Source organism: Seriola aureovittata, chromosome 2 (assembly GCF_021018895.1).
Source record: "Seriola aureovittata isolate HTS-2021-v1 ecotype China chromosome 2, ASM2101889v1, whole genome shotgun sequence".
NCBI lineage: Eukaryota > Metazoa > Chordata > Actinopteri > Carangiformes > Carangidae > Seriola > Seriola aureovittata.
The window spans coordinates 26,757,792-26,775,000 of NC_079365.1; the positions used below are offsets into that span (position 1 = coordinate 26,757,792).

General features: G+C 40.6%; 2 protein-coding genes across 13 annotated transcripts in view; both read left to right on the plus strand.

Annotated features, from left to right (window-relative positions):
- slmapa (sarcolemma associated protein a) overlaps positions 1–11,402 on the plus strand; it is a 57,024-nt gene extending 45,622 nt beyond the window's left edge. For 8 of the 11 annotated variants that reach the window (XM_056392279.1, XM_056392312.1, XM_056392295.1 and 5 more), the window contains 3 exons: positions 617–788; positions 870–1,004; positions 8,085–11,402. In XM_056392279.1, coding sequence (XP_056248254.1) covers positions 617–788; positions 870–1,004; positions 8,085–8,180 — 403 coding nt within the window. In that variant the 3' untranslated portion in view covers positions 8,181–11,402. Of the gene's footprint in view, positions 1–616; positions 789–869; positions 1,005–4,239; positions 4,328–8,084 lie in introns of all 11 variants that reach the window. The other 3 variants (XM_056392286.1, XM_056392359.1, XM_056392336.1) reach the window with 1 other exon arrangement.
- Positions 11,403–14,828: 3,426 nt separating this feature from the next.
- The window catches only part of LOC130179345 (filamin-B), a 61,281-nt gene continuing 58,900 nt past the window's right edge, over positions 14,829–17,209 (plus strand). Inside the window, exon 1 of one of the 2 annotated variants that reach the window (XM_056392266.1) lies at positions 14,829–15,313. In XM_056392266.1, coding sequence (XP_056248241.1) covers positions 15,022–15,313 — 292 coding nt within the window. In that variant the 5' untranslated portion in view covers positions 14,829–15,021. The remainder of the gene's footprint in view (positions 15,314–17,209) is intronic. The other variant, XM_056392257.1, reaches the window with a different exon arrangement.

The following is a 17,209-nucleotide window of genomic DNA, read 5'->3' on the forward strand; positions in this document are numbered from 1 at the left end:
CATTTTTCTTCCAACTGTTCCCCAACACAAACACGCTGCAGTGTTACTTGATTCAGACACACATGCGCCTCCGTAAGCAGATAATCATATTTTGAGCTGTATCAGAAAGAGGTCAGTCACAGAGGGGAGGCTTCCTCCGGTCCAGCCAAATGTCCCATCAGATCAAAATCTTTGCTGTCAACAATTGAGGTCCATCCAGTCAATACATAATATCCCAGATCACAGTAAATGTTTAAGACAGATGAGGTCAGTGAGAAGGAACAGCTGGAGTTCGAGCAGGAAAAACAATAAACACTCTGATCTTAGTAACCTGACGTCCTCTCTGTGTCCTCATGCGTTTACGTTATGTGAAAAATTGTGGTTAAGTTAATATTCCAATTATGTAGAGTATACACAAGTGAGGAATCTCTCAGGATCTCAGGATTTACATCTTTGTAACTTTGCCCTGAATCCAGTCTGAAAGGTCACCTTAGTGCTTCAGATCATGCTGTGGGAAGGAATGTAATGTAACCTGATTGTGTGAACTCTGGCAGAGACTGATGAACATGTTCGTGACATGCTGATGTATTTTGTCAGTTATGGACTGGTTATGTTTGTGTTGCATGTTTGTGCGCAGCACCAGGGAGCAGAGCCTGGTCCTCAGCAGCAGTCTGGAGTCTCTGGAGAAGAGGGAGGAGGTTCTGCAGGACAAACTGGGTTCTCTGGAGAACCAACACCTGCAGGACGCAAGCAGGCTGAAGAGCCAGCTGGACCAGGCCCAGGCCCGCACACACACACTGCAGAGAGAGGTACACAATCCCTTGAAGTTGTGTAGTCAGTTCTTCACACATATTGGTGATCTGACAACTTATAGATACTCGTATGTGCAGTATGAAGACACACAGTCGCAGCTGCTGGACCTCCGTCAGCGCTACGAGCGAACAGAGCAGGAGAAGCGGAACATCCACCAGGAGCTGGAGCAGTGTAGGAGCAGCCTGAAGCTGCTGCAGGACAAGACCAGCTCTGTGAGTACACACACACACACACACACACACACACACACACACACACACACACACACACACACACCTACACACACATACACACACATACACACACACACCTACACACACCTACACACACATACACACACCTATACACAAACCTATACACACACACACACACACACACACATACACACACCTATACACACACCTATACACACACCTATACACACACACATACACACACCTATACACACACACACACACACACACACACGCACACACAGACATACACGCACACACATACACACACGCACACACACACACACACACGCACACACACACACACACACACACACATACACACACACACACACACACACATACACACACCTATACACACACCTATACACACACACATACACACACCTATACACACACACACGCACACACAGACATACACGCACACACATACACACACGCACATACACATACATACCTATACACACATACACACACACACACACATACACACACATACACACACCTATACACACACACATACACACACACACACACTACACACACACACACACACACACACACACACACACATATACACACACACACATACACACACGCACATACACATACACACCTATACACACACACACACACACACACACCTTTTAAGACCAAAGACTATGATGGACTATCTGTGTTGTAAACTTTTGTGTTTGTTCAGCTTTAATCCAGATGTTTTTGTTTTCTTGATGTTTTTTTCCACAGTTTTGTGTTTTTTGTTTGTTTTTGTTTTTTGTTCGGTTGTTTTTTTTTTTTTTTTAAGATGAACACAGGAGAAACATCAGATCTGGTGTCTTGGACTCGCTAGCCGTAACTCACCCAGAACGTCGGGTTCACAGCTTCCCTCCTCACTGCTTACTTACTAACTCTAGACAGAAACACATCTCACAGCCAGTGTTGTTTGGATTCCCAAATGAATCTGTAATCAGACCTTCAGTCCCGATGACTAACAAAGAGGATTGGTAACAAACTGTGTGCTGGAGGTGAAAGCTAATTGAGTAAATACAGTATGTAAACAGGGTCTGTTATGAATAACAACAGAATAATCATTAACAAAGTAGCAAGAATAAAATTTCAGGTGTGATTGAAGCAGATTGAAGCAGTTAAATAAAGAAATGGATCCTCCCGGCTCTTCCAGCTAAGGTCACATCATATCACACTATTTTCTCTGCTGCCTTTTGATCCTGAGCTGATAAATAACAGCTGTTAGTTTGTCTCTGCCACCGTGAAAACTACAGGAAAGAATCAAAAAATCAGATGACAACAGCGAGGCAGAGCAGCCTCCTCCTCCTCTCTTACCCCTCTTCCTCTTCTCCCTCTCTCCTCTTTCTTCTACCTGTCTTTAGTTCTTCCTCTTCCTCAGACTTCTGTTGATGTGACGGCAGATGTTTGTCTTGTTCCTCAGGTTTTTGTTTCCACAGAGCTTTTCAGAATAAAAGTCCTGATCTAAATTCACAGGACTAGATCAACAAACTTTGTTTTAACTGAACTTTCTAAAGGATAATTCCTGATTATTACAACTGTGGTTGTACTTTCATTGCTTTGTCTATGATTACTGTCTTAAATTATCAGTGCTCGCTGCTTCGAATTGCCCTTTGAGGGACAAATAAATGATCTTGAATTGTGATGAATAACATTGTGTTGACCGAGTTGATAGCTGGTATTTGGGAACAAGGTGACATCCCTGAAAAGAGCAGGTCATTAAACATGAGCAGTGACACAATCAGACAAGTTGGAAACAAACCTTAAGGTTAGAGAAACTTGTGTCGAAAAGAAAATAAAGGTCGACAGTAAATCAATGACCAAACTGCTCATTGTAAACATTCATCACGGCTTACAGACCGAATTCCTGCTTCAACTGTGACTCACAAACTCTACAGTTTTTCTTTACTATGATTCAGGTGCATTAACTTTCATTTTAAACCCCACATTAAGTAGTTTGGATTGTTGGTTTGTTCGCAGCCTGATTATCTGAAGTGCAACACGTGTCGGTGTCATCACATAGTGCAGCTATAGGCGTCGTATAGCTCACACGGGGAGGCCAACGTGTCGGGGTGCAGCAGCCAGAAGGTGCTGACGTCGGGAGTGAATGTCTCTCCCGTCAGACTTTGTTGTAGTGATGTCTTCATGTTCCCAAATCTCAGCAATTACTTTGGTACTATTTGATTTTACTGATAGAAATGACGGATCAAACTATGAAAGTAAGTCCCAAGTTGTAATGAGTCAGAATCATCCCTCATGTGCATTATTTATCTCCACCAGGTACAATGTGTCATGCGTTAGCACTCCAGTTTACAGCCAGCAGTGTTTTAGCTTTCCTTCTGTGAACCTGGATCCAGCATTTTGTGATACCTGCTGTGTTGGGGATGTGGTTCAGTAGCACTTTATCAAGTCTCAATCCAGCTCTGAATCTGCTTACAGAATCCAAATCTTTTCAAATGCTTTATTGCTGCTTTTTTGAATAGTTTTTGTGAATGAAGAAAAGTTTTTATTTAAAAAAACAAATGTCAAACTATTTTGTTTACAAAAGATATAACTTGAATCTAGCCTCTAATCACTTTAATAACACAGTTGATCATTAAAATTGTTATTTAGAGACCAGTTACCAGACAAGCATGACACTGACATTAATAGAAACTTCAGTAGAGAACTATAAAAGCTAAAGCAGAGACTCTACTGTGCTGAAAGGCTGCAGAACTTTCACCACATATTTTTAACACATAATTTGGCACTGGCCTTTAAACGCCAGTGGACTGTTAGCGCTGTCAGCAGCAGCTGATACAGATCAGCTTTTGAGTGCTAACGAGACGTCCTGGTGCAGAAAGTTAATGAGCTGAAATCCTACAGGAAGGTGTTGCTGTTAAAAAAAGAGCCTGGTGACGGAACGCTGTTCTTCTTCTGTGGTTTTTTAAATTTTTTTTGTGAATGTGGCTGAATGTAGAAACGGCGGTGTTGCTTGGTAGAAACGGCTGACTGGATAAAACCTGTCTTTGTACAAATCCCCTCTCTCTCTCTCTCTCTGTCTCTTACTCTCTCTATCTCTGTCTCTCGCTCTCTCTCTGTCTCCCCCCTCCCTCCCCCTCGCTGTAGCTGCTCCATCTTCCATGTTGGTTTTGGTTGATTTGCCGGCTGATTTCTTCTTATCCCTCTCCTCTCCCCTCCCTCCCTCTAGCCATCCATATTGCAGCCTGTCCAAGCCATATTCATGGGCCTTGTCCTGGCTCTGCTCTACTGGTGTTTCGGCCAGTTGTGGTAGAAAGGTACACACCGACATGACATCAGTCTGTCTCTTTATCTGTCTCTGCTGCCTCCATCTGTCCATCATCTGTCCACTGTTTGTGGAAGGGAAGCTGACTGAGGTGAAAACATTGTCCTGCTCTTTGATGAATTCAGGGTCATCGGTTTGGGTGGGAAATTTAAAACTTTAGGATACAGTACAGAGACTGTGCCAGCCTTCACTCTGTGCTGTTTGGATGAACACACATGTAACAGTGTATTGTTTCTCTTATTTCTCGGCCGCAGGAAGAAAGGTGTTGTGCAGGTGAAAGCTAATGATGAACCATGTAGTAAATTACTACTTAAGTTTTCATCCTTTTATAAAAACATTAAAAAAGAGAGCGAAGGATCAGTTTATGGTCATGTGGGATTAGTTATGGAAAGTTTAGTTTTTAGAGTTAAGTGCATCTTGGTGTAGACTTGTGTTACATAACCAGGCTGTTAGAGTTGAACCCTGAATTCTGATCAGCAGGACACGCTCCTCACCTCCTGCACTTCTCTTCTAAACTGAGCATCATCTTCATCATCATGATGGTCTGTCTCCGTCCTCTGGTTCAAGCAGCTCTAACTAAAGCATGGCTGTCTGTCCATTTGTCCGCCTGTCAGTCAGTCTGCCTGTTCGCTCGCCTGCTTCTGCTCTCCTGCAGCTGACTCTGAACTGTGCTCTTTAAAGGGGTGGGCTCCCACCAACCACAGACCCTCCGGCTTAAAGGGATACCTCACTCTCCTTAATGCCTACTGACATTTTTCATCTCCAAATAAACATTAGTCCTCAGGCTTCTACAGGAAAAGCTCTCTGGCTTTGTTAGTGTTGCAGTGTTTATGTAATGGTTGCTGCCTGTGGGTGGCTGAGCTGAGAGGTTTCAGGGACAAATTAAGTGGTTGTTGTGATGCAACAGCAGCAGCTTTTGTTTTCTTACAGTGGTAATTAGAAATTCTCTCCTATGCAGTTTTGAAGAGAAACTTTTATTTTGGTAGATCTTAGAGATCTTTGCTGAAGTCATCAGAGAAAGTAAAATGTGCAGTCTGAAGGAGCCAAGACCAAAGAGCTCAAATTATAAAGCTGAAGTTATCATTTATTTTTCTTATTGTCAACAAATTCCATGAAAAGACCAAAACCAACAGTGTTTCCAACTGAAAATACAAATCTTTAAAAATACCTCACAAATGTAAAGTTTCATTTAGTTTAATAGTTTCCTACAGCAGCTGGTCACTGTAGCTTTTAAACAAACGTAATGAAACAGGGACTATCTTCACCGGCGGATTAATCCACATTTGGTGCTGTTGTGAGTATTTCCAGCATCAGGACAGTGTTTGTAGGAATAAACTACGTGTGTGTTCATGATAATGAAGGAACATGTCATCCAGAGCAACAGTGTGTCTCACTGATGCGTTTTTAATAGTTCATGACGACAGCTGAGCCCGACGGCACCGAGGAATAAGATATCTCACACTGTCTTTAGATACAGACATGTTAGTCGATCACTTGGTTGTTGTTATGAGTCTGCACATTGGGTTTGTTGACACTAAATAAAATACAGAATATCACTTGACTTTAACCCGTCAGGTCAGGGCTGTCTTGCAGACACAGAGTAAGAGGTTACAGGTCATTTTGATTATTATGTGATTGGCGGTTCAGTTAGGTTCGAGATGTTTTACTAAGATTTTAATTGTAGGAATTTGGTGAAAATGATGGGATGGGAAATCAGAATGGGAATGAGGCTGAGGAGGAATCATTCAGAGGAAAAAAGAAAAAGCAGTTGGTGTTAGTGTGAAGATGAAGGTATCCCTTTAAAGCGTCAGGCTCTCACCTTCATGTCTGACCACGTCTTCTAACAGTGAGTCTCTAACACTCTCCTGCACCCTGCCGCGTTCACTCACCGTCTCCTCACAGCTCCCTCTCACTTTCAGGGTGTTGGTGCTTTATTTTCATTTATGTGAATGCATCATTTTTCCTTTTGCAACAGTGTTTGTGTTTCATTTATTATTTCTCTAATTTTCGTTCAGTTTCTTGCATCCAGTCCGCTGCTTCATCTCAGTTCATTTTTCCATTACTTACTCACAGGTTTGATATTCTGTTTATTGTGACGCTCTTCCATCTTTTTGTCTTCAATCTTTTTTCTTTTTTTTTTTTTTTTTTGGACTCACTGCAGATTTTTTTTCTTACTCTCCAGCCATTGATGCTGATTTGTTCATTTTAAAACATTCATAATTCTGTCCATCGTATTCGTTCTGTGTTGTTTGCTGCTCGTCTGGTTATTCAGTAATGTCTCACCAGTGTTTCCAGTTGTGTTTGGTGTGAAGGAAAACTGGTCTGTAACTTTTCTGTTTCTCTACTCAGGTAACCTCCGCAGCCCTGTTTTTACGTTGCTGCTTCTACCTGTGTTTTATTTTTTATCTTCTGCCTCTCCTGAAGTCCCATAAGACAATATTATTTATTCTTTTATTTTCTATTTTTGTTATTTAGTATTTAAGTTATTTATTTTGTGCATGAGTTATGGGAAAAGACCACCCATGCTTCTCTACCATACAGCTTACTCATATTTGATGCACACAGCTGCCTCAAAATGCCAAGAACTTTGTTACTAAACCTTCGTCATATAATGAAACGATTAGAATCATCTGCTGTTTTAAATTAAAGAGCAACAGGCTCAGCTGATGGAAGAACTACACAGATTTAGACGTGGTCACCTGTTCTTCTGTTACAGGAAGATGCAGAGGACGTTTACGTGTCGACACAATGTCTGAAAAAATCACTTAGCTGAATATCTGTAAAAGTGAAGCAGTGAAAGTTTTATAGAAGAATTAGAAAGACTAGTTCATTGCCTGAGTCTTGTGCACTCTTCAAGGTCGTATTCACACCTGTAGTTTAGGTTTAGTTACAACAAACCAAGAGCGAACTGACAAGATGCTCATTGATTGGACAGTTTTGGTGATGTCATCCTGCATCATCAGATCTGCACGGACCCCCAGAGGAAAATCAAGTTCAGGTGACAGAGAGCGCGTCATGCCAACTAGACCAGTTCATTTCTCTTCTCTGGTGTTGTAAAGAGCTCATGAAGGAAGAACAGGAGCTTTGTGGGTCCAGACTGAAACCTCTTGTGTCATGAAGAGTGACGAGCAGGTAGAAACAGGACGAAGAGGAGGCGCCTTGTACCGAAAAAATCCCTGCACTCACATGCTGACATGAGTACCTGTTTCCATGGTTACTGCATGATCTTGCATACATTTTGCTCTTACAAATTGCCTGGAGGCAAATTTTCTGAGCAGTTCACAGTCCACAGATGGATTTAATAGTAGTTCAGCTGAAGTCACATCTACAGACTCACTAACTCACACAACAAATTAAAAGCGTCTGACGTGAGGTCGAACAAGACCCTGATTTTCAGGCGGTGTCGGTTCACTTAGTCCATAGTCATCGTTTGATTGACAGCTTTCAGACCAGGTTAAACGAACCAAACTAAGTTGCCTGTGTTCACAAAAATATCCTCTTTAGGGACTTCAGCAGCTTTATTAATTTTTTTATTTTATTTCTATCATCTTTTTTTCTGCAGTCCTCTGCTCTCTCTCTCTCTCTGCTCTCTCTCTCTCTCCTCTCCTTCCTCATCTTTCTTCTCTTTCTCTTTATTCTTCTTTCAGTCTTGGTCCAGTTTAAGTGAAAAGATTTGGACACAATAATCAGACTGACTTGATCTTCTTTGTCTCTTGTTTTTTTGTGTGTGTGTGTTGTCTCTCGGACAGAGCGGCTGGAGCCCCTGGATGCCGGTCATCGCAGTGATGGTCGCCGTGACGGCAGCCGTCCTCTACCCCAACCTCTCCAAGAGCAGCTCCACCTAGGAAACATGAACACACACACATATACACACACACAGATATACACATATACACACACATACACACACACACACGCACAGCGCTGTGAGGAGAGCATCACTGCTTTACTTGTATAAAGTCTAATTGTACATAATTGTAGAGGGAATATAAAGGTTGTGGTTTCTACAGAGGATTCAGATACTTTTTGTTTTATTTTGTTTTTGTGTTTTTGTTTTTCTGCGACGGGGAGTTTTGTTGTCGTTTTTATTCTCGGCTCTCTCTCAGCTTTGGTGGGGGCTTTTTGGTTTTCGTCTCTCTGCTGATTTCTGGGTAACAAACCGTTCTCCAGCAGGACAAGCTTCCAGACAAAAAACCCGCCTGAGGTGACCTTCACACCCGTCCCATCACACACCGGCAGGGCGGAGGTGAATGCAACGCTTTCCAGCAGCACTCAGTGCAGTCAGGGGAACATGATCCACAGTCGTCACTGGAAACTGACAGGTCTGCATCAGTGCACTGTTGAATACATTTCATTGGCGATCAGCGTCTGTTAGGGGCCAGTGTTTCCCTGTAGCGCTGTCTGACCTGCTTTAACTGGGCAGTCAGAGCTGCAGCGCTTCATCAGTGTGTTTCATCAACGCTGAGGATAGTTCCTAGGCAGGACTGACATTTTAATATTCACTATCTTCACCTTTCTCTCCACTTTGAAGCAGCTTTTTTCAGCTTTAATTTAACTCATGAAATTCTTCATTGTTTTCACTGTCCTCCTAAAAATGTCTCTGACATCTTCATCATCATCTGTCTCCATTGCTCCATCTATTCCTCCTGGATATTAGCTGCCTATATACTATATAATGCCTACATGGTGCATTTTCTTAAACAAATTTGTCTTTAGTCAGATGATCACAAATCAACTGACAAACATCAAACTAGGGGCAGGAAGTGATTCAGGCTGTTTTATTCTGAATTCAAACTGGAAAAAATTAAAAACTCAATCTGTATCTGCTCGAAGTTAAAATTCTCTTCCATCAGTCCTAAATTAATTCATTAATTGTTGCAGCTCTTATATAAATAACGTTTCCTGAGTGAAAGGTCATCAGGGTCCAACTGCCCAGTTTTCAAATGTAATAAAAAGACAATATCTGCTGCAGATATCAGTAAACCAATTAAGTAAATGAATACTTCATGAAAGTCACCACAGATGAAGCGGGAACAGTGATGACGTGCGTCGGTTCACCTGGATCAGTGTTGTAGTCGACCGTGTCCGAGTCTGCTGGGAAGTGTTCACATAAAGGTGGTCCCAGGAAGTCCTGCTGTGTTGTGGTTTTAGTCGGCCATGTTGGATGTCTAACGTGGCGTTTTCTCTGTGTTTTTGTGTTTTTTCTTTCCGGGGCAGTTTGTGGGGTCGGGGTCGAAACTTGAAGCCAAATTATTAAAATAAAAATCAGATTTATTTTCTTTGTTTTTTTTTTTTTATTATTATTTTGGGGACACAGAAAAGGGGTCAAAGTGCCTCTGATGTAACTAACACCACAGTTTGTGTATGTGTGCGGGCAAACGCAACCACACACACACACACACACACACTATCCTTGATAAACACACACAAACCCACACACTTATCTTATTAGACTGTCGGAGGTCTGTCAGTGTTGAGTGTGGAGAGAAGCTGTAATCCACAATGCCTTACCAGCTTTTTCTGAAGCTTTCAGCTGCTTCTCATGGTCTTCAGTGGTGCATAGCGTCAGCTCGCTAGGTTGGTTCACGACAGCTGAACCGCACCGATGACAGTTGATCAAACTGCACTGATGAAGTCTGTGAGATTGGGGGGGGGGGGGAGATTGAAAGCTCAGAAAAAAGCTTGTAAGGGAACCTTGAGTCAAAATTTAGTCAAATCATTATTGTGGCTTCATCAATAATTTCCAGCAGCTGGATGATGATTTTTAGCCACGTTAGCGTCTCTTTAGAACGACGGCGTTTAGGTCTGTTGGCTCAGCACTCGGTCCAGATTGAAATATCTCAGCAACTCCTGGATGGATTGAAACTTGGTTCCCAGAGGATGAATCCTAACGACTTGTCTGATTTTCTGACTGAACATCTAGCGCCACCGTCTGGTCAGAATGCCAACGTGTCCAACTCTTGAGTTCACGACAGGAAGACTCAAAACCAACTGAATTCTCATTATTATATTAACTGTTCGCATGTTAGTAAGTCACTCCGCAGGGTTCCCTTTAAGCTACAGTAGAATTCAGCACAAAGTACAACTGAGCTCATGATGAGTCCGACGAGCTCAGTCTAATCGCCTCCGTACAGAGGATAACGCCACGTTCGTGTCCACCCCGAGTTTTTGTAATCACTACTTTTTGAACTTCAGGTCAACATCCAATAATTATGACCAGAAAACTCATATTTTTGTGAAAGCTTACAAACCATCAGTGCTTAATGAATGGGAATGTCAAATGTCATTTAATCCATAAAGTGAACTGAACACACTTGTAATAGGTGTATAGTGCTAAATTGTCAAAGTAGGGTCTTTCCCATCGCTACCATCCATCACATATGACATGAACTTAAACCTTTCATTTATGGAAGCACATGGTGTTTCCTCTGGTGCCTCCCTCAGGACAAACAGTGAAGAATAAGAAGCTTTTCTTTCCAGTTTTCATCCATCCAGGAGCTTTTAATTACTGCTGAGTAACAAAACTCAAACTGACAAAGTGTAACAGAGAAGATAACTGACAGTATTGTTTAAAATTAGACCAAAAGTACTGATCATCAATATTGTTTTACATGTTTCAATATATTTGACCAGTTGAACGTTGTGGGCGTCACTCCTCCATCTCCTCTTCAAACAGTTTAGCACGTCAGGTCTCTGCTCAGTTGTTTTTAGCAGATATTAAATTATTTCAAGGTGTGTGTGTGTGTGTGTGTGTGTGTTCACACTCTGGACTCTTGAGCAGCGTTTGTCATCATTCGTGTACTCTGTCTTGTCTCTGTGTTTAAAAAGAGAAAAAAGAGAAAAAAAAAAAAGACAACGAACAAATATTCCTGATGTTTAAAGAGAAAAACACTACAGTACAGAGAGAGAATTGTAAAATAAAATGTTATTGAATGATGTGCTACTAGACTTATTTTGTTAAAATTGTTTAGAGATATGAGAGGGAGCTATGTAGAGGATAATATGATGATGTATTGATTATGCAGAGCGATGTTTGGATTAAAGTTGTAGCAAGCTGACCCACCAAACCAGCTTCCAGCGTCTTCATTCAGCTGCACATGAAATGTGTAATAGACTTTTAATTTCTGGACACAATGTACATAACATAATACATTTCAAACATCTTTATCTAAAAAGTTACTGGTAACTATTACTGTCACATGCATGTAGTAGAGTGCAGAGTAAAAAGTACCTGAAACCCTGAGTAGATGTACTCAGTTACTTTCCACCGCTGATTGAAACAGAGAAGAGACGTGTGCGTGTGTGTGTGTGTGTGTGTGCGCGCGTGTGTGTGCGTGTGTGTGTGAGAGAGAGAGAGAGAGACTGATATTAGCTGAATGTCTTCACACGACAAACACGCGTCAATCATCCAGCTGGAGGATGATGTCATGTTTATGAGATGGGTGTAACATGTAGAAGGAATTAACGTCTGGCTCACAGATCTCTGACAAATGCAGTCAGGAAACGAGAGGAAGAAAAAAAAAAAAGAAGCTTTTCATAAAGATGTTCTTCCCTGATTCATGTGACAAAGGTGTAAAAACTAAAAAATGAAATAATAGAGAATTTATCTGACGGGAACGAACAGGTGGAAACACTGAGCACAGAACAGAAGTGTTTTCTGATGCTCTTTAAGAAAAAAAGAGGTGAGAGTCAACGTCCAAAGGCAACATGAAGCCACATCTGTCGGCAATAAAAAGATAATTAATTGAGACTGACGAGTTGGGAACATCACAAAGGTATTTATAGGATAGAAACAAGGATGTGTTGTACAGCAGGAGAGAGCAGAGCTCAGGTCGTTCTTCCTGGTTAATCCTCATTTGTTTTACATCAAAATCACATCAATCATAACAGTCACGACGCTGTTTCCCTTTGTTTTATGGATCCCAGCAGGAAGGAGGAGTCAGTGGAAACAGGAAACAGGAAAAGAATAGGAGAAATATTAGAGAAAAATAGAAGCATTCATGGTGATTAAATATTATGACATTAAGCGGCTATAATTGACATTATTAATGACAATGTATAAAACGTCAGTGTGAAAACAATGTGACTGAAAGGTGATGAGCCTACAGAGGTTCACCACCTGAATCTGCAGCTGCCCCTCGGCCTCATGGGATTTAATCTAGTGAGTCTAATTATTATTTTTAGATGTTTCACCTGCAACTTCACTCTTCTGTTTCACTCTTGTGGATTTCAGTTGCTTTCAGAGAAAAAAAAGCTCTGAAAACTCGCTGTCCACCACCTGCTCAGCCCCTCACATCAGACCGACACAGTTGGAGAGCAGCTGGTGAACATAATGAAGCATTTAGCATTTAGCAGCTAAAGAGCCAGATATTTCCCCCAGGAGCCGGAGGAGACCAAACACAGAGCTAAAAGAGAGGGAACACTGGACTTACAGTCAACAGGTGGCTGCTGGATGATAAATTCACTAGAGCAACTTAAAATGTGATTTTTAAAACATAACTTTGACCTCCTAACCCTTTAAAGTCTTCAAATTGTTATTTAAGAGGTCATTAATTAAATGTAGATTCTTATAATTTTGTCTCATACCTGTGAGTATCTAATACTTTTGACTTGCAGACTTAATTTTGATTTATTGTCTCGTACTAGAAACATCGATTATTTACCTCCAGTATTTTAATTGTCACTATTCCTCACCTTTCTTCTTCTCTGCTTTACAGGAAAGTAGATTTAAAACCAGTTTCACAAGGTGCTTCACTCTTCTTTCACTCAAAAACAATGGCAGCTGGTTAAATATAGTCAGCCATCAGTTGACGTTGCCTCTGTGTTTGGATCAAAGAAAAAGCGCTGTGCTTTGTGAAACAGATTTCCATAATGTTTGTGTTTGATTTGTCTGTGTAATGTTGAAGTAAAACGCCTCTCATCTCAAAAACTCATGGTAAACATGGTAAAAAACATGTCATGGTAACGGTTGTCGTGCAGTTAAGTTAGAGCAGGAATCTTTGAGTTTGACACATGTTTTCTGGTAGCTGCCTCTCTTTTAACCTGGGCAGGGTATATCACCATGGTAACCTGGGCCCTTCACCATGGTCACTGTTGCAGAGGATCAGATGAAAACCTGTCAACAGACCCAGGTGCTGACCAATCAGATCACTGGAAACACAGCGAGTCATCAGTCAGACACGGATCCTCATCTGGACAAAAATAGTGAGTTTATAATAAAGTGACAAATAAAGAACAGTAGAGACGCTTTTGTGGAGTTGTAGAATCACTTTTTGTGTTTGTTACATTAGTCTCTATTATAATTAAAAAGTCCTATTTAAAGCTGTACTTTTAATCATCAGGATATTGTTTCTACAGCTTCTTGTTCTGTTGTGTGATTATATATTATTACTACCCTGACTAACTTTTTTTTCTTTTTTTTCTGGTGGTTAAAAATAAACAGTTTTCAACGCAGGTTTTTCACATAAACACACCCAGACTGAATGAAGACACAACACAAACAATGAAACACAGTTAAACTTGGAGGAACAGGGCCCAGAAGGTGGGAAGATGTTTTTTGTTTTTGCTCATAGACGATCGAAGTCACTTCGGTCTCATACCAGACTGATGCTGCCTTCATGGAAACCGGAAATATGGCTATTATAAGATTTGTTTCCGTAATTCCGATGAGTGGTGAGTTTATACGATATAGAAACATTGAAATGATTATATAGAATGATTAATAACATAAACGTGCTACTATATAAAAATGATTAATTGCATTTTTATTAAAAAAAACAGTGATTTTTTAATCAGAAGACAGAACTCAAGGGTATGCTAAGGGTAGAAGTTTAGAATTTGTGTATTTTACACAATATTTGTATACAGTCTATTTGATTGTCTTTTCTCTCTCTCCTTTCTTTCTGTTTTGTGATCGTTATCTTCTTTTTCTCTTAATAACCAACAAATATTTAAAAAAAACTATTGTACAGACATTACATTTGTATAAAACATACAGGAAATAATCAAAACAGAAGTAAATTAGAAAATAAATACTATACAAGAAAAAAAGATATAGTAAAATAAGTATAGGAAAATACGTATGAGTATAGCAACATTAATAAATAAATAAAATAAATGTTTAATTAATTTTCTAAATCTGACATTGATTTTAAAAATCTGCATTTGTGATTTATCATTCATTGTAATACTGTTACACAAGATTAAAATCATTTGTCCAGCATTTATTTTTAATGCATTTTTCATTCACTGCACTTTTAGTACTGAATTGTGTTTTTATCTCTTGTCTTTTCTTTTCTTTTCTTTTTTTTTTTTACCCTTTTTTAATAATTGTGTCTCCGTGTGGAGGATTTCTTAACTCTTTTGTTTCTCTAACAAAACGTTATTAATAAATAGGATAAGAAAAAATGTGTTTTCATCCGGGGGAGGCAGTAGTACAACGCCTCAGCATTTTATCAAGCCTCGACAGGAAGAAGACGCTGAACAGTCCGAGTTTTCTGGGCAGCACCTGAACGCAGCAGCAGCCAGCCAGTCTCAGTGCGGTTCAGAAAAACTTCAAACCACCTTCAGGCTGCTCCGAGGAGACACCGCGGGAAGACAAAGCCCCACTTTCGGCCCCATTTAAACAAAAAAAAAAATATCCGGACAAGAAGCGTCGCAGAGAAGCCAGAAGAGAAGCCGTTAAAGATGCCGGCCACAGAGAAGGACCTGGCTGAGGACGCTCCGTGGAAGAAGATCCAGCAGAACACCTTCACCCGCTGGATCAACGAGCACCTGAAGTGCGTCAACAAGCGGATCGTGGACCTGCAGCTGGACCTGGGCGACGGCCTGAGGCTCATCGCCCTGCTGGAGGTCCTCAGCCACAAGAAGATGTTCAGAAAGTATCACCCGAGGCCCAACTTCAGGCAGATGAAGCTGGAAAACGTGTCGGTGGCTCTGGAGTTCCTGGACAAGGAGAACATAAAGCTGGTGTCCATAGGTGAGTAAAGACGGTCCATTCATTCCTCTGGAGGCTGGTTTGAGGCTCCAAAACACCCCAACATGTGGCCCCCAAAGTCAGTTTACCTGTCCATGAACAGTCCACACATGACAAGGATGATGGCAATACTGTTATTACTTATCCCAGTAAAGTTTCCTCCCTAGTTTTTCCACTTTTAGTCCCAACACACCGTTTATTGTTCTGGAAAATACGAACTCTTAGTAAAAATGCAGCATTTTAAAGTCCACTTGCTTTTCTACACTTACATATATATCCTGCGTTATTGTAAATTATGTCTACTTAATCAACCGGAAACGCTCTTCAATTCGGCGTACATATAATAAACAAAGCAACAAATAATTAATATAAAATCTGAGGTTTTCTAAGTCCTTCACGCCTTTGTTGCCGCCAGGTGAGAGACGTCGCTGGGAATAAAAAGGGAAAACCCACTTTTTAAAAGTTGATATGAAATATAAATGACTGGTATTGAGCGGGTCATGTCACAGTAAAGAGTGGCTCATGTCGCTTTTATAATGTTATTTATATGCACTTTGAGACCAAAGTTCAGTTTGTACCTTTTGTCCTTTCATTTCTGGAGAAGTTTCCCGGGGCTTTTACTATAATATTAACCAACATGAACCTGTTAGTGAAAGGCTCTTGCGATAGTAGAAGTAATATGTTACTTAAATTACCGTTTTTAATGACATTTGTTCTCATTTTAGTCCGTTTTGTTTCATGGTAGCTCCCGTACGTGCAGCACAAAGGTGTGACAGGAACTCCTCGCCAAACTGTGTTTAAGAATCTCACAATTTAATGTGGCTTTGCCCATTAGTGACATTATACTCATTATAAATTATATTTATAGGATCACAACGTACCCATATTCAGATCGGCACATATATAGTCCAGAATTAAGCCAGTGTTGTATAGGAAATTAAAATTATTTCCTGTTGTTGCCCACACCTTGTTGCTGCCCGCCCAAATCACCTCCAATACTTTTTAAAGTTAATTTATCAATTCTCCATATCTGGAGCCAAAGTTTGGGTCCTGTGGTCGTTACTGATTAAATTACAGTATATGTCATGTTGTCAGCAGCATTAAACTGACAGATTTCTGAATGGAGTTCGGCATGTTGCGGGTTCGAGTCTCAACATGACACCAGCAGTGTGTGTTTTAATGAGGGAGGACACACCTGTGTTAATGAGCTTCACGTGGAGAGGTGAAGTCTCCTCAGTTTGGGTGAAGCGTGAAAATATTTCACCCTCTTCCCCCCCAAACATTCACCAAGTCAGAGCCTAGTGCTGTTAATGGGGTTTGTCAGCTGTATGAGATTGATGATGGGCCTCCATCTGCTGCTCACTTATTCTGCTTTATAAAGCTGTTTTCTTTTTAACAAGCTGCTTGTTGCTGTGTCCCGAACATAATTACCACACAGCTGATTTTAATTAATGATGTTTGGCTCTCACCCAGGCTGCACAGCACTGACACATATACTCACATATTGCAGTTATTTTTGCTTGATATTAAAGATATGAATGACATCATAGTGACCCAGATATTTCATTGTTTTATCTCCGTTTCTTTGCAAAGGAAAACAATGTGATTTTTGTTGGTCTCAGCAGTAAAGCATTATGTTAAAGATCTGTTCCAGGCTGATGGAAAAAGATCAGAAAGTATTTTTTTTGTTCCCTTAAATTAATTTCATTTGGAGCTTTGGTTTTGTCAGATGGAAATAAATCAGCATCAGTTTTGATAATAGAGTACTTTGATCAAACGTGAATATTTGTCTTCTATGATGATCTAAAATGGGTCGTTGGTCACAGTAAACAAATGTTTTAATTATTTCATGCTGGGCTTCATTTTCTGACATTGTGCAATTTCTTGATTGAGGTAATT